Raw genomic sequence first — 21,921 nt, forward strand, 5'->3', positions numbered from 1 at the left:
CCTAGGCAATGAGAAAGAGGAGGGTGCATTCGGGCAAGAGGTGCATCCCTCATCGTGGAGGAAACAAAGCTAGCTCCTGGCATGTCTGGGGTTCTCCATACAGAAGCTCAACAGTCCTAGCACCACGCCGTCCGACTCGAGCTAAGCACCAGAGTGCGGACACATTCTGCAGGAGGATGGAGGAAGGAAGCCGAAGGTCTCACCCCAATCCTCGTAGATGGTTTCCTGCTTGCCGTTGGGTTGGGATTCATGGCGGGGGAAGGCACCGATCCAGCGATGCATGTCTGACCTGAAACCAAAGGCATAAACCACGGAGGTTTGCAGGGAAGGGCCACGACTCAGTGGCACAGCATCTGCTCAGCACACAGAAAGTTTTCCTTTGAGGGTAGGATGTAGGAGGTACCAGGACCTTTGACCACATGAAAGTGCCTTATACTGAATCAGACCATCGGTCCATCAAGGTCAATATTCAGACTAGAAGCAGTTCTCCAAGGTCTCATGTCGAATTCTTTCACATCACCTACTGCTGGATCCTTTTAACTGGAGATGCCGGGGATCAAACCTGGGACCTTCGGCAGGCAAAGCAGAGGCTCTTCTGCTGAGCCACATTCCTTCCACATCCTCCGTACCCTTTGAGACACTCTCATTTTGGACCTCACCAACCCCAACCTGACCACTCACTGTGTCGGGGCGCGGCAGAGGCGGTCGCTGTTCCGTCCTTGGTGGTTCTCTACTAGCGTCAGGTAGAAGCTGTTTTCGGCACTGTTGGCTGCAGGAGCGTCATGGCAGCTCTGAGCCTGAACTAGGGAGCGGTGGGCATAATCCAGCACGACAAAGCGTTCTGAACTGGAGAAGAAAGGCGAAGGACGCATGTGAGGAATTGCAACAGATTCCAGGATCAGATATCTGGATGTTTAACATTAAAAAGCAGCTACAGGGATGGAGGAAATTGGATTTGAGTTGGAGCTGCCACACTGGGGCAGGAGGGATTTATTCCCTTATTTCTCCATTTATTTCTTCCTCGTTTCCTCAGGAGGGACTGCTCCCCAATTGCTGCTCCAGAAAGGGAGAAATTTCAACCTCTGCCAGGCAGAGGTTGAAATCCTTCCTTCCCCATGCCACTGCTTCATTCCTTATCCCACTTTGGCTAATTTTTAAAATGTTGGGCGATCCAGTCACAGGTTTCTGACATGCAGTTTGACTTGTAGAAGAATGTTTTAGCAAATGGGCTGTCAAGCCAGCGTATGCACAGACCCCCGTTCCCCTCCAGAGCCAGCAGTCTAAGAATTTGAGTCCCTTCTTTCCTAGTGATGTAAGCAGGACTGTGTGCCAATGACATACTGTTGCAACAGAAATGCAGAAATTATCGTTGGAGACAAGCCCGCACGCAGGCCATCTCGGCTTTCATTACTTTTAGAAGCAAGCTTTTCGCCCGTAAGAAAATCAAGCATAAAAGCATGTGGGCAGCCAGCGACTGATGAAATCTTGGAATGCTCAGCTGACATGGTTAGCATGAGCCAGAGAAATCAACCAGCCTCACAAACGAAGAGCTATATCCTGCAAAGGTTACTGCAACAACTGGATTGCAAGAACAATTAACTAACTGTCGGCTGCCCCAGTAACAGAGAGACCTTCAGGATATATGAATTTTACAAGCAGGGGAAAAAAAGTACAAGAGGCAGGGGGAAACAAGACGAGCATTCAATAAGCTCCGAACAGTAAAAAGTGTATATTACAGCTCCTCCTACAATTCAAATGGACTAAACACAGCCACATGCAGTTTGACTTGTAGTTAATTGCAATGCTACTAATTGCATCTACTCCCCGCTCCCCTCACCACCTATATATATATGACCAGTTTCTTCATACCCTCCTTGCATCTGATGAAGAGAGCTGTGGTTCTCGAAAGCTTATGCTACAGTAAAGTTGGTTAGTCTTAAAGGTGCTACTGGACTCTTTTCTATTTTAAACACACCCAGTATCAGAATTTGCATTCATCTAAGGGCTTACATGTTGTAGCTCCCACTGTGCTATAACCATGATTTACAATTGGATTTTCTTGTGTGGATGAGACAATACCATTGCAAATGAATGCTACAATGCAATAAGCAACCAATGTCCAATGATGTGCAGATGCAGTCCAACATATTTAGAATGGATCAGATTCAGAATTCGGGTTATCCATCACATTTCTCTGCCCCATGGCCAACTGCCCCGTAACCATTCCTCACCCATCTTAACCCTTCTTTCACAGGTACAAATATATTTGTGCTTTGGCCCCAAGGCCAAGCGTACCTGGCCAGCACTCAGTCCCCACCTCACTCCCAATTTAGGATCAAACCAGATGTGTGGTGGGAGTTCCATGTCTAGAGCTCTCCCTGATTATTTTTTAAGTCAGTTCCGAGGTTCATGGAGAGTTCTGGATAAGGGCACATCTGGTTTGGCCCTTTGGCACAAGGAATAGCCACTCACCTCTTGCGTTGGGTGATGAGGAGCAGATCGTTGAAGAGGAACAGGTAAATGGAGACTAGTTTGGGCTTGTTGCCGAAGATGGTGCCCCGATGCACCACTTCCAGCAGCTCACCCTGCTTCAGTAGCTGCCGGCTCTGAGAGATGAGGGGAACAGCCTGGATTATGGGGAAAACCAACAAGGGGAGTCAGAGAAGGTCCCTCAAAGGGCCATCTGTTCTTCCTTTCTGAGGTACAGACCTGGTCCAAAACCTATGCCACTCAAGTCACTATGCACACCTACAGAATGAACGTCCTGGGTCACACATACAAACTGGTGGTTTTAAAAGAGCCTGACAACTGGCAGGAGGGTTAGGAGCAGGGACATAGTGGGGAGGCACCATCATGAACATAATGATGTCACTATGGTAGGTAGCTCTAGGAATCACTGGAAATTCTATGATAAAAACATAGAGTTTATGGTGATTCCTAGTGTCACCCACTGACATTTCCGGGGGGTTCCTGGAAATGATGCCATGCTCATGGTGATGCTAGGTTTTTAAACATTTTTCTTCCACTGCCACTTGGAGCAGCAGCAGCAGCCAACAGGAGCTCAAGGTGGAGGATTCTCTGTCCCCAATGGGAGAGGCTGGCATACCATAAAACCAAACAAGGCCACCAAACTGTAGGGGTACCACCCTTTCCTATGTAAATAATGCCTTGGAGAAAAAAAGAGATCCACTGTGTGTGTGTTTTTGGAGAAGACATCCATGTCTAGCCAGCAAAGAGACTGACTGACCAAAGCACAGACACAGTTGGTCAAAGGGTAGGAAAGCAGAGAAAGGAGAGGGGAAATGCCCACAATAAAAAAAACCTCATAATCATTTCATGTGTTATTGCTATGTTGCTCAGTTTTCAATTTGTCCAAGGCAATGAGCAGGGAAAGAGGGAATACAGTCCAGGCAACTTGGAGCAAACCCAGAGAAGGAAAAATACAAGTCCAAATCCTGACCTTAAGCTTGTCAAACTCGATCTTGCTGGCAATGTGGATCAGCTCCTCCATGTGACGCATGCGCCCCACCTCTGAGTTGCATTCCTCTATTATCTAGGTCAGAAATTGGGGAAGGAGGAAAAGAGGCCGGAGACTCAGATGCTTGTGGGCAGAGGGAGATTTCTGCTTTACTGCCATGGAAGGAGAACACTTGGGTATTGTTGATGCATTATATTTTCTAATAACCAAGGGCTGATCCCCATGAAAATCTGTAAAATAGGGTCTGACCCAGCTACAATTCTGGGCTTGTAAACAGGGCCTGTATTTTTGTATTGTAAGGCACTCTGAGTCCTCATTAGACATGGGCACGAATCACAAAAAAACCCAAACCATGCGGTTTGTGGCATTTTCACAAACCAGGAACCACGAACTCCCATGAACTGGGTGAGTTCATGAACCAGTTCGTGGTTCGTTGGGTTTAAATGCCCCTTTCCAGCCGCTTAGCAGTGGCAGGGAAAGGGGCATTTAAACCCCCGGATCAGCTGCTTGTCAGGGAGATCCCCAACAAGCAGCTGATCATTTAAACAGGGGCTGTTTAAATGGCCAATCCCAGCAGCAGGGAAATGGCTATTTAAACTATGGGTGGTGCTTGGCTGGCTGGCCAAGAGTTCCTGGCTGGCAAGCCAAGCCCCACAGTTTAAATGGCCATTTCCCCACTGCTCCGAGCAGGGGGAACTCCCAGCCGGCCAGCCAAGCCCCAAAGTTTAAATGGCCATTTCCCCGCCGCTTGGAGCGATGGGGAAATGGCCATTTAAACAGCGGGGTTTGGCTAGCCGGCTGAGAACTCCTGGCCGAGCAGCCAAGCCCCGCTGTTTAATGATGAGCTGCTTGTCGGGGATCTCCCTGACAAGCAGTTGATCCACGGGTTTAAATGCCCCTTTCCCTGCTGCTTTGCAGCGGCAGGAAAAGGGGCATTGCTAAAAACAAACCAAACGAACCAATAGACCAGTTCGTGGAAGTTCGTGGAAACGAGCTTCCACGAGCCACTGGTTCACGGACCATGAACCAGGCTGGCTCATGGGGTTTTTTGGTTCGTATTTAGGTTCGTGCCCATCTCTAGTCCCCATCAGGGCAAAAAGTAGCATATAAATGCTTAAATAAATGCTTATAATGTTATAAGCAATGGAGAGAAAAGGCTGGAATTTGGGCAGAAATGATTACAAATACCAGGTAGAGGAGGAAGAAGATAAGGTGTGGGGAATTAAATTTAGCCCGAGTGGGAAGGAAGCAGAGCAGACTCAAAGGGGCAATAGGACTTCCCCTTCCCTCAAATCCCCTTCTCATTATTACTAATGGCCGTTGTTCACTTGCAGCTCACCTTTGAAACGGAGGTCAAAGCTTTCATGGCGTTCTGCTCTCGCACGGAGCCTTCTTCTGTCCGGCGGAGGATATTCTAGCAGGCAGAATAAGATTTGATGAAGAAGGTGAAGGTGGGACGAACCTTTATTTATCCACCCCAACAGGGACCAAAAACAGTATACAACATTCTCCTGTTCTTAATTTTATCCTCACCACAACCCTGTGAAGTAGGTTAGGCTAAGAATGTACAAGCGGTCCAAACTCACTCAATAAGCTTCCATGGTAGAGTGGGAATTTGAACCTGGGTCTCCCAGATCCCTGTCTGACATTCTACCCACTACACCACACTGGCTCTCTTGGGTGGCTAACTTCCCTCTTATGCACTAGGGATAATGATCTTCAACCTTTCTGCCTTCAAGGAATTCCTTGCCTCATCAAAATTGCCAAAGAATCTTTCGGTGTTGCATTGGTTTCCAGGAAGGCCCGCTACTCAGTTCATAATGTTGCAGGATAGGGTTCCCAAATTGTCTTGGCAAATGCCAGGAGATGTTGCAAAAGATGCCTCGTTGAAGTTTGGGGAAAATGTGATATCACTTCTGTGTGATGCTCTAGACTGCTTCTCCTAGTCCTGATGGTCTACCACAAAGACAAGGGGAAATTCCTAGAGCAGCACTATGTGGAGGCCATTTTTCCTCCCATTCCTCAATTCCTTGGGGGCAGGAAATTGGGGCTGGTAGTTCCTCAGCTCAGCTGAATAAATGGATGACTTAGTGCTAGGCGAGACATGGAGACCCTCATCACTGCCGTGTATGAGCTGAGAGTGCATCTTCCAGCACATTGAACACTCTTTCTTCTCCCTCATCATCGAGGAACTTCTGATAAGCTTCTAAAGACCACTCCAGAAGCTGCAAAAGGTAGCTGTAAAAAAAAAATCACTTTCTTCCAATTTACTGTAGTCCAAAAGATGCCCCTCTACCATGGCCAATCTGGCCACCAGAAACCATGCCATAGTAACATCAAGTCTAGACTACTGTAATGCACTCCACATGGGTCTGCCCTTGAAGTCAACTCAGAGACTCTAACTGGTACAGAACAGCTCAGCTTGGTCATTATCAGGAGCTAGATGGAGCGTGTATATTAAACTCATTCTGCAGTCACTCTACTGGCTACCCATCAGCTACCGGATTCCGTTCAAGGTACTGACTATTACATACAAAACACTTCATGACCATGGACCGTGGAGCCTTCATGACCGTGGACTGTGGCTATCTACAGGACTCTCTCTCCTGCTACGCTCCACCACAACAGCTTTGCTTATCTACCACAACAGCGTTGCTATGCTCCACCACAATTGCTATGCTCCACCACAACAGCTTTGCATATCACATCCTGCAAATTGGTGTGATCAACAACTGTTTATACACATGCTTTCTCTACTGTGACCTCCACCTTGTGGAACGGCCTGCCCGAGGAGGTCAGGAAGTCTTGCACACTCCTGCTATTTTTCAAGCTACGTAAAGCACAACTGTTCAGGAGGGTATATTTTTTATAAAGGTAATAACAAAATGGCTCAGGAACATGCTTTTATGAAAAGAATAGGGCTATGAAATATACCACTGTGGATAGTATATTATCTGCTTGCTGTATGAGTTATCCTGCTTTCAATGCTTTATTCTGATATCTGTGTCATATCACTCTCTGCACCGTTTAACATATCACACCTAATGCTTTATGTTTTGTTCCAGGCTACTGTAATCCTAGTCCTGTTACGCTGCTGTCTCATCGTATTGACTGAAATTGATTCACTTTGCATAATGCACCTTGAGGCTCACTGAGAAAGGCAGACTAACAAATCAAGCAAATAAAATATAAATAAAACTATTATACTACATAAAATATAAAACCCAGGGATTCTAGCTGTCAGCTACTGGCTCCCATGCCACGTCAAGATCAGAATGAGGCCCCCCCCCCAAGCCCAAGCCCTTCCCAGGTGGCCGTACATGGGCAGGCTATTGGTTTAGGGCTGCTCCCCACCTCTATGAGCATCTTGATCCGTGTGATCCTCTGGAAAGGAAGCAGCAGAAAGGACATGAAGGGGAGCCGCTGACATTCCGGCAGCTCTTGCAGGCGGGTCACGACAACAGCAAACTGGGGGTTCTTCTCCCTGAAGTGAGAGAGAGAAGGCAGGCAGAGTCAGTGGGTGATGCTCAAATAGGAGCAGAAAGGCTGTGAGGATCACTGCTTGGCATGTACAGTTTAAAGATCTCTTGGGGGGGCTGGGGGGGGGGGGCACCGCCAGGTAGAGTAATGAAAACGAAGCTACATAGACCAAGGGACAGACTTGGTGTAAGGTGGCTTCAGGTGCCAAGAAACTGGATGTGGAATTCTGTCCCCAGTGCCAGCTTCTGTGATTGCAGGATATACAGTATTTCATGAGATGCGTACACATGCATGTGCTGCCATACCGGCAAGCTCTTTTTATTTATTTCAGTATTTTTAACCTACTTTTCTCTCCCGTGAGGACCCAAAGCAGATTATAACATCGCTCTCCCCACTTCCATTTTATCCTCACAACAAACACCCGGTGAATGATTATCCCGAATCACTTGGCAAGTTTCCTTGGCAGAGGACGGGTTCAGACCTGGGTCTCTCAGATCCTAGTCCCACACGCTGACCGCTACATCATGCGGGATCTCTGTATATCTATTTCATTTCCATTTTTGCCCTTCCTCGGGGGAATTTAGAACAGTGTATATGGTCCCCCCCCCAGCTCTATTTTATCTTCACAACAGCAACCCTGCGAGGAAAATAAGGCTCAAGCCAAGTGACTGGCCTCCAGTCAAACCAGTGAGATACATGGGGATTTCAGCTCAGGTTTCCTAAGCTCTAACACTCATGAAGCTGCCTTATGCTGAGTCTGACTGCCGGTCCATCAAGGCCAGTATTTGTCTGCTCAGACTGGCAGCTGCTCTCCAGGGTCTCAGGGTGAGGTCTTTCACGTCTCCTAAAACCTGGTCCTTTTAACTGGAGAAGCTAGGATTGAACCTGGAACCTTCTGCGTATAAAGCAGTGGCTCATCCACTGAGCCACAGCCCCTCCTCTGAGAGCGGAACTACAAGTGACAAAAGGCACAGGTTGGACACTTGTCAGCTTCCCTCAAGTTTTGATGGGAAATGTAGGCATCCTGGTCTCGCAGCTTGGCTCTCTGACTGCTGTCCAATGGACTTTTCAACTGTCACTTGTCCAACATTCCGCCAAGCTGCCTACATTTCCCATCAAAACTTGAGGGAAGCTGGCAAGTGTCCAACCTGTGTCAGGCGTCACTTGTGGTCCCGCTCTAAGTCCAGCATTCTAACCGCCACACCACATCTGTTCCTCAGGGCTCTTCTACAACACAGCCAGATTCTCAAGATGCTAAATTTGGTGAAACAGATCCTGAACTTCAGTCATACCAAATACACCCAGCCCTGGGAATTAGGAGACAACACATCCGGGTCCCCTTGATCACTGAGCGGTGACTGTGAACCCGGCCTTATTTAGACCAAGAACGGGAAAGTTTTCAATTGTCCCCGTTTCTGTGCAGAAGCCTTTCTGTTGTGCAGGATTCAACTGAACGCTTTTCCTGTTGTGCTTTCACTCACATGAGGGTGCTATAGGTCTTCTCTTGGTACAACTGGTTGCGCACGTAGTCAATGTAGACGGAGAAGCTCTGCTTCGAGTGTTCTTCCACAATGTCGCAGACATCTGAGATCTGCAGACTCTCGGCAAGGCGGCCCTCCAAGTCATGCAAGAACCTGAGGAGGGGGAAGATTGGCGTCGGGAACAACCTCAGAAGGGACACACAGATTTCGCTTTCCTGACAGGGAAATGAAATCCCACACCTCCATTTTCACCTGCAAGATGGGCTGAATTCTCAGCCTGCACGGGTTCATAACTGATCAGAAAAATCACATGGTACAGCCCCTCCAGAATGCCCCTGCAGGGCTGTTCCATGCAATCACTCAAAATCTGTATCTCATTCCGTAGTGAATACTAACAGATGGGAACATAGCCCCACAATTCATTGGTCTCCTTTTTATTTTTAAAGGGTGATCTCCAGGGCTGGCATAATCAATGGGGTCAGAGGGGACGGGGAAGAGATGGAGCTGACCTTTCGCTGACCTCCTTGACCTTGCGGATGTTGGAGAAGAGGATACGGTGCTCGCGCAGGAGGATGGTGGCTGCCAGATCTCGAGACTCCATGAAGTGCTCGATCAGCAGGGTCAGCGAACGGAGATAGGAGGCCTCTGACGTCACAACCTCAAAAAGACTCTGGACACGGGGAAGAACAACCATGGAGCAGCTGGGTTAGTGGTCAGAGAAGGGCAGGGGATAAAAGAGAAGGCAGCTAATACTATATCGGCTATTAACTCTACTTTCTCAAGAGCACAAGAATCCCTATGCTGATGGAAGACCAAGACGATCCAGAAAGGTCCCAAAAAACCAAGAAGTTCACATTCATTTTGTTACAGCATAAACCTGTTCACATGCTTGTTTATTTCAAAACATTTATACCACGCTTGTCCCCAAAGGGCTCATGGCAGATAGCAACAGGAATCAACTAGTTACATGAAAACCAACCAAATATATGTAAGTGTGCCTATTCACATTTACACACAACAGGAACCCATAAGGATTTATGGGGGATGACCTCCTCCTATTCTGCTTCCATTCCAGTCTTTGCTATCTGCCCAGTCAGCCGCCCTCTCCATCCTTCTGTTGCTTCTCCCATCAGATCCCTACTTTAAAAACAAATCATAAACCATCTTTGGGATGTTGGGATACCCCAAGATGCCAGCAAGGTTTTAATTTTTGAGACATCTGACCAAGTGCAGACATCGCAGGGTATGTGTGTGTGTGTGTGAATGAGAGAGACAGAGAGAGTTAAGACCCCAATTTTACAGTTCAGTTTTTGTGCAAACCTGGGGGATGGCTAACTTCCGCACTGCAATTTTTTTGTCGTTACCATGAGGCCACCTATCATTATAATACATATGATAAAATAAAAATCCACTCTACTAAAAACTAACTGCTCCGAAAACAGCAATTCCCCCTCTCCAAAATTAATACACCCAACATACCTGAACATATAAACATGGCGACTCCTCGCCGATTATCCTCAATATTACAAAAAAAGCCCTTTTTTAAAAAAGACCTTGCTGAAAGATGGGAGGGTGCTTTGCTCTCTCTGTGACCATTTTGGGGCATGAATAGATCCAGAAGTATTACTCGACAAGGGATTGGATATACTGATTCATTCCCAGTGCAATCCTTTCAAGAGTTACTCCGGTCTAAGCCCATTGAAATCAATGAGCTTAGACTGGAGTAACTCTGTTTAGAATTGCACTGTTAAAGCCTCAGTTTGTGCCTGCCCTTCCTCCCCTGTGTTGCCCCCAAATCTCTTGGCATGTGTAAAGTCCTTTAGGAGTTTCTCTGCATGTCCTGGGAAAGATTTCTTCTGCGTCTGATCACATCCAGAAAGCTCAATTTGCAAGGCACATAGCAACTGCCCCCCCCCACTCTTCCGTGCTTGCCAGAGAGCTCAGGGAGAGACAAGATCTTATCTCACTTGAGCTCAAGTCTGCAGGAGGCAAGAAAAAGCACAGTCTTTTCCAAATTCCAGTGGGAATGAGGTAAGACCTTGCCCATCCCTCAAGCACGCTGGTGCATGTTGAGGGCTCAAGGGAGAGACGTTTTCTGGCACTTCTGCTGGCGCTCAGGGAAATCAAGTGGGAGAAGAAGCCTGGCCTTGTTCACTTGTAGATTTTACTTTCTTCCCACCCTTCCTCCACCTGGAGGAAGGTCCTTTCTTCCTCTGGTCCCCTCTTCCACTTAAGCTTCACAACCACCCTGCGGGGTAGGCCCTAGATCATCCAGTGAGGTTTAGGCAGTGGATGGGAAGGGTGGGGCCAGGACCGGAGCCCATTATGCTGGGTTGCTGTTTCTTTAGGTTGCTTGGACCCCATCTCTCCAGAATCCACCTCAGGCAGCTAATAACACATTTCACTAGCGCTTACCAGGAAAATAGAGAAATGCAACAATACAGATTCTTTAAAAACCATTCAGTTAAACCTCTCTTATTAGCGGTAAATCTATACCGTAAAAATATTAACATGAACATCTGACAGATTAAATCAGCAGTACAGAAAAGGAGACCAGAAGCAGCAGGCCTCCTTGCTTTCCTCTCCATTGCCTGGCAACCTGCTGGCAATATTTTTATTTTTTAAAAGTGGTGCTGCATTGGAATTGGCATCATGTTGTTGGCGATGCTCTAGGATTAAAGCACAATTACATGGTTTCACCATAGAGTTCTGACTGAATCCTAGACATCTCATCAGCATCACATTAGCAATGTGACATCACTTCTAAGTGTTCGTTGGAAGTGACGTCGCACCACTGGCACATCATCATTACTCCTCCAGCCCCCTGTCCTCTCCCAATGGAAGCACAATAGACATAGAAGAAGGCTGTAAGAGCATCAGCAGGTGAAAAACATAGACCAAGGATAAACGTTATCAGCTATGGGATAACTGTTCTAATTAAACACCTGAGGGGTGGAGGGAAATCAATGCCTGTTGCCTAAATGGTAATGAAGCAGGAGTCAAATGAACCTTCAAGGGGGTACCACTAGTGAGAAGTCCCTGTTTCTGGTCACCAGTTGTGTTACTTCTTTGGGCAGAGTACAGAGATCCTAAATTTCTTTCATTACAGCCCATGAGAGCTCAGAGGAGGGGAACATGACTTGCTGGACGGACAGCGGCACTTCCCCTGTGACTCAGCATTTTTATAATGCTCCGACAGCCCAATCTCAAGTATGTTTACTAAGTTCTGCTGAATCCAGTAGGACTAGATCAAGAGGGGTAGCCGTATTAGTCTGTAGCAGTAGAAAAGAGCAAGAGAACAATACTCCAATAGGCCTAATCTCTAATCCCTGGGTTTGGGCATCCGTTTGTAAACGGTCCCAACCTTTTTTATGCACGCCGTGGCTCAGTTCCAGTTCTAGCGTTGCCAATTAGATGATCTCAGGTAACAGGGATTGGGAAAGACCTTCTTTTGCCCAGAGGCCTGGAAAGCTATTGTGCTTGTCAGAACAGACAATCCTGAATCGGATGGACCAACAGTCTGACTCAGCGTGAGGCATGTTGACCGGTCACCTTCTGATCCCTTCCATCTTCTAGATAAGAGCAAGAAAAAGGGTGACTTGCCTCAGAGGTCAGACCAGCTGAATGCTGGATGGAAACGCTCAATATCTGGCTTTAAGTCCTTGCTCGTACAGGCCTCGTTGTGGGTGTGGGAAGCGACAGCCAGTATCAAAGGCAAGACATGAAGAGAGAGGGAAAGGCCATGTGGTGTCCACTGGGTCACTTACCTCCTGCATCTTCCTCTCCTCAGAGCTCATGTTTCCCAGAAGGCCGCTCTCCCGCACAGCAGGCAGCTCCTGCCACAGTGTGCTGTGCGGGATGGGACCCCGAGGCCCAGCGGGACCATCGCTGGGGGACGGTGCCCCGTAATCCGAGCTACTGAAACTGCTGTTGCGAGGGACTGTTTGCCTTTTGATCTCCTTGGAGATGACGGCCTGGCGATACGTTTGGTACAGGGGCTCTGCAGAGGGGGAAAGACGCAGGCACAGTGTTCAGAAAAAAAGAGAGAGGAAAGGTGTTGCATTACAGAGGCAAGACCCAAATATCCATCAAGTCCAGTCCAGCACCAGGAGACGGGATCATTCACAGCGGTACCCGAAAGCAGGTGCAGCTGGGAGACACTTTCGCAGCAGTGCACATGTGCCACCAAAGGGCATTTAGAAGAGAATACCAGCACGTCGCTAAGGGAGGGAAGGGCATAGACTTGCCACCTGTTTCTTACTTCAGGGTTCTCTCTTTCGTATTAAAATACAGTGTTCATTTTCAAGTTAAATAGACAAAAATCCATTATAAGGAGAGTATATGGTAATCAAGCAAGGCATTTTTGGAAGAAGCAGTACGCTGTCCCACCTACTCTTCATTTGTGGCCCGTGCGGCTGTCTCCACCTCTGCCCACCCCCCCGGCCGGGAGCTGGACTAGCAAGTCCTCCTTGCCTTCTGTCCCCCAGCATTCATTGAAAACAGTGCAGCAAGCCATGCGTTTTGCTTAAGCGACCTCGGCACTCAGCAGATTTGCCAAAGCAACTGAAACGGTTGCTGAACTCTCGTGTGAGAACGAGAATCTTGCAAGAGTTCGGAAAGTTCTATAGGGTATGTGTCGCTCTCGGCAATGTTTTCAGAGAGGGCTGGGAAAGAGAAGTAAGGAGGCTTTGCTTTTGGTGAAGCTAGAGGTAGATGGAGGTGATGGTGGAAAGCGGGCTCATAGCTCACTGGGGAGACTCAAACACCTGGAGGGGCAGCAGACAGGATGGTTGAGGGAGACAGCATTTTGCATCTCGCCTCAGTCAGCAAGATGACTCGAACTGCGTTCCCTCCTACCATCAGATTTTATTTCCTGCACCCAATTCTCACTTACCGTCCTGTAAGCAGAGTCCCCAGTCAGGGCCCTTTGGGGACACCACCGAGGAGCACCTGCAATAGGGGGGGGGAATGCAATAGTAAGTAACCAGCAACAGTAAAGACCTTCGAAGGTGGGTTAGACTAATGGCCCAGCATTTGTTCTCAAAGGCTGCTTCCACACCAAGATCCACCCCCCCCCACATGAAACACTTAAGCGCCCCAAATATAATGGGAGCTTCCCTACAACTCGTGGGCCTCCTCGGGCTTTCTTCAAGCTGGAAAAGGAAGAACTTCAGGGTAGTCAAGGGCAGGATGTCGATGTGTCTTTGCTCTTATTTTTAGGCTCCATGGATGATTTTAAAAGTTCTTGATCACTCTCTTTGCAATGTATATTTAATTTTTTTTTTTACTACCCAACCTTATCCTCGGCTGAGGACTGCGGTAACAGGGGTAGAAAAGTTCATTCTTTCCCTATCTGTTTATATCCAGTGCTCTTTCTCTAACCGCGTCCCTTTCCATTGCTTTCATACTGTATTATTTGATAAACTGTTCACTTGCATCAGTTAAGTCCTTGGATCAGTGTCTTCCTAGCAATCCTTCCCAAAGGGGTGGTAAAGACCCAGCTTACCAAACCCTTCTCTGTAAGCAGAGAAGACTGCTAAGCTATCCCCCTCCTGACCCTTCCCCATAGCTCCTGTATCAATAGAAAGTGGAGAGACGGTCTCACACAAGTGCACCTGCCAACTTTTCTTCCAATATTTGATGGGAGCTAGAGGGGAGCGGATGCCAACACACCTGTCCTTTGGAGTCCCTGCGTCAGATTCACTTGTGTCTGTTTCACAGCCACCTGGAGAGAGAAATTCTGCAGAATTAGGGCCAGATTAGAGAAAATGTGCCCCGATTTCTTCCCTACCTGTGTTGGAGGGCAAGAAGAGGGAGAAGGAAGGACCCATTCTTACCACCCACCCAGTATGCTAATCCCTCCCCAAACATCTATGCAGGGGCTTAATGTTTGAAGTATGCTCATGTATGATACATTTTGTATAAACCCAGGTTGGATGGCTGATTCCAAAACTGTAACTAGGAAAGCAACAATATAGTCAGCACACGCATACGTCAGGTTGGACATATGCTTGCCCATTTGTCTGTTACACCCTCTACATAGATGTTCGAAAGCATTAACTCCCTCCCTCTAAACCCTCCCTTCCGCCAGCGTTTAGGGGAACAATCAGGAAACATGTAATCTAATCCAGCCCAGAATTAAGCTTGGTAGAATGGGAGCAGGGTGTGGGGGAGAGATCAGGGAAAGATTATTTTGTCTAATGTTTACAATAAAATGTAGGTAAGAATTATTGCAGCATGGCAAAAGACAAGCGAGTGCCCCCTTTCATTCCATGACACATGGTGGGTAACTCAAACAAGTGAGCCAAACCACAGATTTAACCATGGGGAACGTCACAAATATCTCAACAAATATTATCAAGGGGAGAGAATCCCTTCTTGATGGCCAAATATATGGCTTGAAAGCAAGCCTATATGGCTTGCCTTCAATTGGGGGTGAAACGAAAGGCGGTTGTTTTGTGGATCAGAAGAGCCTGCTGAGAGACAGTGCCATATCCCTCTAAACCCCATATTTGTCCGATATTTCCTTCCCTCACGGAGTGTAGTTGGTACCTTGACACGGACTTTCATCCAGCGACGCGTTGTCCAAGGGTGGCGGGGGCTGAGTTGGTGGTGGGGGCAGCCCCTGCGGCAGTGGAGGTGGTGGCTGGGATGGCGGCGGCGGCGTTGTGGTGGCAGGAAGCGGGCAGGAAGGAAGCAGGTGAGGCTGCTGTGGTGGGAGGGGTGGCGATGCCTGGGAAGAAGGTGGGGGCGGTGGGGGCTGGGAGGGAGGTGGCAGGAGGAGGCTTTCCCCAGCAGAGATGGACGAGATTTCATTGTGAATGTGGTTGGACTCAAGCGGGAACTGCAGCGAACCCCTGCGGGGAAAGGAAAGGGGTCCCAAAGAGCTACGAGGTGGTTTCACTGGGGCCTTTGGTGGGATGGCTGGGGGCACAGGCTCACTGTCAAAAAAGGCAGGGGACCCCCCCTTGCTGCGGCGAGGAGGCTTGGGCATCAACGGGGGACAACGCGGGGGCAGGGGCTCAGCAGTGGAGCGATACCCGGTCAGCACCACACTGCCTTCTGCGTGCCCGTTAGCCGAAGACGGGGCGTCAGGGGGCTTCTTGCTCCGAGGAGAACGGCGAGATTTGGGGGCCCGACCGCCTTTGGCGGGTGGTTTGGCAGGTGGGGGGTTGAGTGCCAAGAAGTGGTGGAAGAGGGGCCCTCCCTCGTCAGCAGAGGACGAGAGATCCGAGGCAGGCCCTTCCTCGCTGTCCTCTCGCCGTACTGGCTGCGAATGTGCCGGAACCCACGTCAAAACCATGCCAGGCCGCTGCTGGTGGCAGACGCAGGGACAGCCAGAGGGGCAGGGAGCTGGAAATTCAACGCCATTCTGCTCCACTGCACCCGATGTGGATAGCGGGGTTCCATCAGTAGGATCTGCAGAAAGAACAAAATTAAAAGGAGCAGGAACTTTGACGGGCCACATGTAAGATTCAAGGAGCTGCTTTTCTGTACGGCAAAGGTGTTCCACCATTGCTATTATCTACCCTGGGCCTTTTGGATAAAGCCTATATAAAACAGAAAATAGCTGTTTCACAATCACACCACAAAATGAAATAATCTTGGCATGTTCAGCATCCTAGGAAATCTTTTGTGAGAGAGAGAGAGAGAGTGTGTATATGCCGTTAAGTCACGACTGACTTATGATGACCACAGCACGGAGCTTTCAAGGCACATGAGAAGCAGAGGTGGTTTGCCATTGCCTTCCTCTGCAGAGTCTTCCTTGGTGGTCCCCCACCTAAATATAGACCCTGCTTAGCTTCTGAGATGGGACAAGATCTGGGTATACCATGCTGCCGTCCTTCCGCTAGGAAATCTTAACTTTCATTTTAAAAGTAAAAGGTATGTTTTCTACTCCTCCTGGCTACCTTTGGCTTTGAAGCACACAGGCAACATTGAGTACAATTTTAGAAGCCAGGACTGGGTGGGGATAATGTTCAGATGTCAATGAGTGGAAGCTTCAGTGCCTTGCAAAGATCAATTTGTCCCTACAAATGATTATGCAAAATAAGCAACAGTTTTCAGACTGACTTTTGCCCGGCGCAGAAATACAGGTTCCATCACAGTTCTCAAAGCAATACAAGGCTGACAGGGCCAGCGATCATCTTCCAGCCAAAGGCAAGACAGAAACAACAGCTAAATACCGCTCACTTACTCAACTGCCCTTGAGCTTCCTTTTCCTCCACCTTCTCCTCTTCCCCGTTCTCTGCTACAGGGACGGGTGCTTGGCTGCCACTCAAATCCATCCGAGTTGACTTGTTGGCCTCTTCCTTCTCCGGGGCCGCATGGTCAAAGCGCACCACGATCTTCCGAACAGCCCCTGAATTCTGCAGGATATGAAGCTGCTGCTGAGCGTTGTGAGAGGGTTCGGAGACCTTGTGGCACTTGTCGTTCACTGGCTCGGCCAGAGATCCCTCCAGTGGCAAAGGTGGCGTGGGGCCACGGGCCAGTTTGCTCGAGTCTGGCCTGGGAGGCAAATAAGGCCGCGGCCTGGTGGGTGGGCGAGGTTTGATGATGCGGGTCGGTTTCTGGGATGGAGGGGTGGCCGGAGGCAAGGGGTCCATGGAGGACATCTTCATAGAGAGAGAGTCACGGGTCGCAGTACCATGATGTCACGTCCTACAAGGACAGATGCACAATATTAGCAGAAAACTCGAGGTAAGATGGGGCTAGACCTACCCCTCCCGTAGCTTAGATATTTTACCACCTCGTGACCTTACCTCCTCTTTCTACTTCATGAAGACCAAGCTTCTCGAAGAGCACTGGATGGACCTATTTATAAGCTACTTGAAGAAGGGGAATATCAGCCTACCACCCTTTGCTCAAAGCATCCTAACTGTAAAAGCAACTTCCTGACCTACCTAACTAGTACATTTTTTATCCTGCCATTCTTCCAAGGAACTCAGAGAGATTGTTTTCTCTTCCCCATTTTCTCTTCACAACAACCCTGTGAGGTAGGTTAGGCTTAGAAAAAGAGACTGAGTCCATGTATACAATATTTTGAATTTTTAAAAAATGCAAATAATTTCGGTGGCATTTAATATGCTATACTGTGTTTAATGATAATACATGATTAAAATTCCAGTGTTTTCAATGTTACAAAGTTTAGCTGAATATCCAGATATGCTGGCAGCCCTAACTATTTGACTCCATGATAGAGTTGCTGTCCAAATAATACACTTTCTGTTGTTTACTACAGAATTTGTTTTCTGTCATTAACTTTTATTTTTTCTTCCATCTCAGATGACAAACATTAAAGATACATGTGCTATGGTAGCATAGTTTGCAGCAATCTGCAACTCTTTCTCAAGAACTTTGTCTCAAGTTCTCAAGCAATGATTCTTACAGAAAAAGAAGATATTTAAATTCCATAAATATGCCGAATAGTACCATTTTATATGCTGAGTAAGTTATGAATAATGTGTCCCTTGTTGTTAAATCAGTAAAAAAAAGCTTTATAGTGCAATCCTAAAAAGAGTTACTCTAGTCTAAGCTCATTGAAATCAACACGCTTAGACTGGAGTAACTGTTTACGATTGCACTGTGTTAAATGGTAAAGTAAGTATTCCATGTATTTCAATTTCCCCTCAAATTTCAAGTTTTTATTTCCTGAGAGGGGGGGGGAATATTTCCTTGCACCCCTATGGCTTCAAGCATTTTCTGTAGGGAAAAAAACCATTTTTTTTCTCCACGGCTTCAAAATTTCCAGAACTGTTAAATCTCCACATGGGACCCTTATCTGTAATCCGAAGACCCCCAACCCCATACAGGATACTTTCTTGCTGGCTGGTTAAATCAGGCATCCCCAAACTCCACCCCAAAGCAGACACACGGTCCTGCCAATGTTTACCCGGAGCCCTGCTCCACAATATCATTCATCACTGTTCCGCATAAAGAGTGCACATCCTGCCCTCCGGGGAAGTTTGCGCACAGCCGCCAGAGCACGATCTCTGGCCAAACGGCATTCTCTGGGGTGCGGCTCACACTTCCAGCTGGGAAGGATATCGCAACAGGCTGGCCCAGCCTGCTCAGCGGTTGCCTCAGAAAACTGGGAATGAAAGAGAAAAGATTTGGAACAAGCAGAAAAAAACTACGCTGACCCCAGTGTGGGATTATGGGGGGTAGAAAGGAAGGACGCTGTTGATCCCTTACACTTTTCTCTTTTGTGTTTGGGCACAAGAGAGTCATATACAGACATGGGTAAATTTCGAGCAACAGCCACTACACTATAGCCAAATTTATAGCTTTTTCTTCCTTCCATTTATTTATTTCATTTTATGTTATTTATGTCATTTATAGTCCGCCTTTCTCACTGAGACTCAAGGCAGCGCCAAAATATCAGTTTTTGACACTGACCCACAGTTACTTCTCTGCCCATTGGAAAAGAGCAAGAGTCCAGTAGCACCTGTAAGACTAACAAAATCAGTGGTAGGATGAGCCACAGCTCACTTCTCGAGATGTGTATCTGAAGTGAGCTGTGGCTCACGAAACCTCATACTCTACCACTAATTTTGTTAGTCTTAGAGGTGCTACTTGACTCTTGCTTTTTCCCACTGCTACAGACAGACTAACACGGCTACCCATCTTGATCCTTCTCTGTCAATGACACCTTCTGAGGGGAGGGGCTGTGGTTCAGTGGATGAGTTTCTGCTTTGAACGCAGAAGGTCCCAAGTTCAAGCCCCGTTAAAAGGACCAGGCGGTAGTTAATGTGAAAGGCCTCTATCTGAGACTAGAAAATACTGACCAATGGCAGCCATGTGTGAACCCAGATCCCATGACCTTCATATTTAGAGCTACACTGAGAATTGCGGGTCATTCGCCATTGAGAACAGCAAAAAGAAAATCAAGTTCCTAATCCTTATGATTGTTACTACATGCCTGAAATGGTTCCAGCATCATTTGACATAATCTCAGATGCTGTAGGGGGGAGAACTGCAGTAAATGGGGATTATGGAAGCTGGATTGGAGCAGCTGGCAGACAGTCTGTATGTTGGATAGAGCATGTCAGACCAGGCCTGCACTAAGACACACACACTCCACCCAGCCAGGAAGGCTCCTGGCTTCAGCTTCTCACCCGCTCTCAACCTACAGTGCCATCCTGAAATTGGTTGGCCAACCTCCAGGTGGTGGCTGGAGATCTCCCAGAATTACAACTGATCTCCAGATCGCCAGCTCATTTCCCTCCTACATCTCCTTCCCCTGATCTCCAGATCTCCCCTGGAGAAAATGGGTTGCCTCTATAGAATTATACCCTGCTGAAGACCCTCCCTTTCTAAACTCCACCTCCCCCAAGCTCCACCCACAAAATCTCCAGGAATTTCCCAGCCCAAACTTGACAACCCTATCCTGAAACCACCTCCCAGGAAGCAAGTGAAATAAAACAAAAAAAATTGCAGCACCTTAAGTAAGCACACTTATTTCAATATGCCCACTTTGTCAGATGGAATAAACCTGAGTAGGATCCCGAGTAGACTTGCTTCAGAATGTATTCCTAACCTACCAAAAATTGGGAGTGCGGAGTGGACTCTGTATACTTCCCTGAACCCTTCTGAGAAAGAGTAGGATAAAAGCAGGGAAATCTATGCCAGACTATTAGTATTTATTAATTATCATTATTGTTAATGCATCCGCATTAATATATCATTATTGATATCGCTATTGACAGTCTTAATAAGAATCAGAATTAATATCAGCCAGGCATGGCTCACCCATCCTCTATGGTTTGGGGGTAGAGAGTGCCCTCAAGTCATAATTGACTTATGGCGACCCCTTGTGGGATTTTCATGGTAAAAGACTAACAGAAGCAGGTTGCCTCTGCTACCCTGGTCTTTGTTGGAGGTCTCCATCCAATTACTAACCAAGAGTGACCCTGCTTAGCTTCTGAGGTCTGACAAGATAAAGCAGTAATATATTAATATGCCATATTAACACCTATTAGCTAATTTTCTTTTTCTTTCTTTCTTCCTTTCTTCCTTCCTTCCTTTTTCTTTTTCTTGATAAAAAAATAGGAGAGCTCTCTGTGTTTTACAGAGGAGATTCAGATATGCAAGTTTTCACTTCAACCAGGACTGGATGTCACTGCTCGGTGTCCTTCTCGTCAGCTCTATATAAAGCGTTCTGGATCCACAACTGGGAAGGGCTGGAAAAATGCTACTCCTCCACCCACCCCCTCCTCCACCCCAGGAGAATTCCCATGCTGACTGTTCTGTTTAAATTCAGCCTAGATTTCAACTCCAGAAAAGCATGCAACACCCGACCACACAGACACACCCTAGCACAATGCATGCACAGGCACACAAAGAGTGTTTTCCCTGAACAACCGTTCTAAACTACGTCCTATTATTCTAGCACCTTCACCCTCTGTGTCCGTCTAATGCCTCCCCAAAACAGGAATGCTAGACATGCAAACTTCATGCGCTCTCATACATGATGTGAATGGTCTGTGATTACCCGGTCAGGCAGGGGGTAGGCAGGGGAGAGACTCACACCAGCTGCCTCCAGACAGACAGTTGGAGGATGTCAGCTGCTGGCTGGATATTTTGGGCCCACCATGTGGGTGGAAAGAGATGGGCTCTGAGCCCAGATAGGGGATCAGGAAATTGAGCAATGAGGGAGGGAAGGGAAAAAACAAGGGGGGGTCACAGAGAAAACTTTGGTCGGCAACTGACGGCCCATGAACCAAACCTGGCCTCTGGGCTGTCTTCGCTTGCGCTGCTATTCACCCACGGCCTGTTAGTGATCACAGGAAGCTCATTTCCTCATGAGTAGCTCTGATAACTGTGGCATTCACTGCCACTGCGTGTAGTGATGACCACTAATTTAGGTGGCTTTAAAAGGAAAATAGCCAGTCTTGTGGAGAATACGTTCATCGGTGGCCATTAGCCACAGTGATTAAATGGAGCCTCCATGTTCAGAGGCAGTATACACATTTAATAGTCATGGGTGCCCCCTCCCCTGCAACATGCACATTTTTAAAAATCCACATAACAGGACCAATCGTGCTTTTGTGACACTGGAAGAAAATCCATGTTTTCATGGGCAAAAAACAAGAAAAGTTTCTTTTAAAAACTAGGGCAGCGGGCATCATGTTTTGGAAGCCCCCTTTGTGCCCAAATTTATTCCAATGGGCCTGAGGGGCCATTTGGGTGAAGCAGAAAGAGAAAGATTCAATAAATTTTCTCTACTCTGGAAATCAGATCTGCCTTGTCACCAATACCAAAAGAGCATTACAGATGAAGGATGGGGAAGGAAACACATACCCATTGCTATGGCAACCCTTCTGACTTACAGCGGGTATAGGGTTGCCAGATCCAGGTTGGGAAATTCCTGGAGATTTTGGGGGTGGAGCCTAGAGAGGGTGGGGTTTGGGGAGGGGAGGGGCCTCAGCGGGATATAATTCCATAGAGTACCTCCTTCAAAGCAGCCATTTTCTCCAGGGG

General features: G+C 47.6%; 1 protein-coding gene across 4 annotated transcripts in view; it reads right to left on the reverse strand.

Moving 5' to 3' along the window:
* ARHGEF15 (Rho guanine nucleotide exchange factor 15) overlaps positions 1-21,921 on the reverse strand; it is a 52,187-nt gene that overhangs the window by 3,839 nt on the left and 26,427 nt on the right. For all 4 annotated transcript variants that reach the window (XM_054995655.1, XM_054995656.1, XM_054995658.1 and 1 more), the window contains exons 2-14: positions 16,637-17,100; positions 14,992-15,858; positions 14,113-14,164; positions 13,334-13,389; positions 12,207-12,439; positions 8,949-9,109; positions 8,440-8,592; positions 6,833-6,962; positions 4,818-4,892; positions 3,461-3,553; positions 2,473-2,627; positions 682-846; positions 204-289 (exon numbers count right to left, since the gene is read on the reverse strand). In XM_054995655.1, the coding sequence (XP_054851630.1) occupies positions 204-289; positions 682-846; positions 2,473-2,627; positions 3,461-3,553; positions 4,818-4,892; positions 6,833-6,962; positions 8,440-8,592; positions 8,949-9,109; positions 12,207-12,439; positions 13,334-13,389; positions 14,113-14,164; positions 14,992-15,858; positions 16,637-17,060 (2,650 nt within the window). In that variant the 5' untranslated portion in view covers positions 17,061-17,100. The remainder of the gene's footprint in view (positions 1-203; positions 290-681; positions 847-2,472; positions 2,628-3,460; positions 3,554-4,817; positions 4,893-6,832; positions 6,963-8,439; positions 8,593-8,948; positions 9,110-12,206; positions 12,440-13,333; positions 13,390-14,112; positions 14,165-14,991; positions 15,859-16,636; positions 17,101-21,921) is intronic.

This window comes from Eublepharis macularius, chromosome 12, assembly GCF_028583425.1.
Source record: "Eublepharis macularius isolate TG4126 chromosome 12, MPM_Emac_v1.0, whole genome shotgun sequence".
Lineage (NCBI taxonomy): Eukaryota > Metazoa > Chordata > Lepidosauria > Squamata > Eublepharidae > Eublepharis > Eublepharis macularius.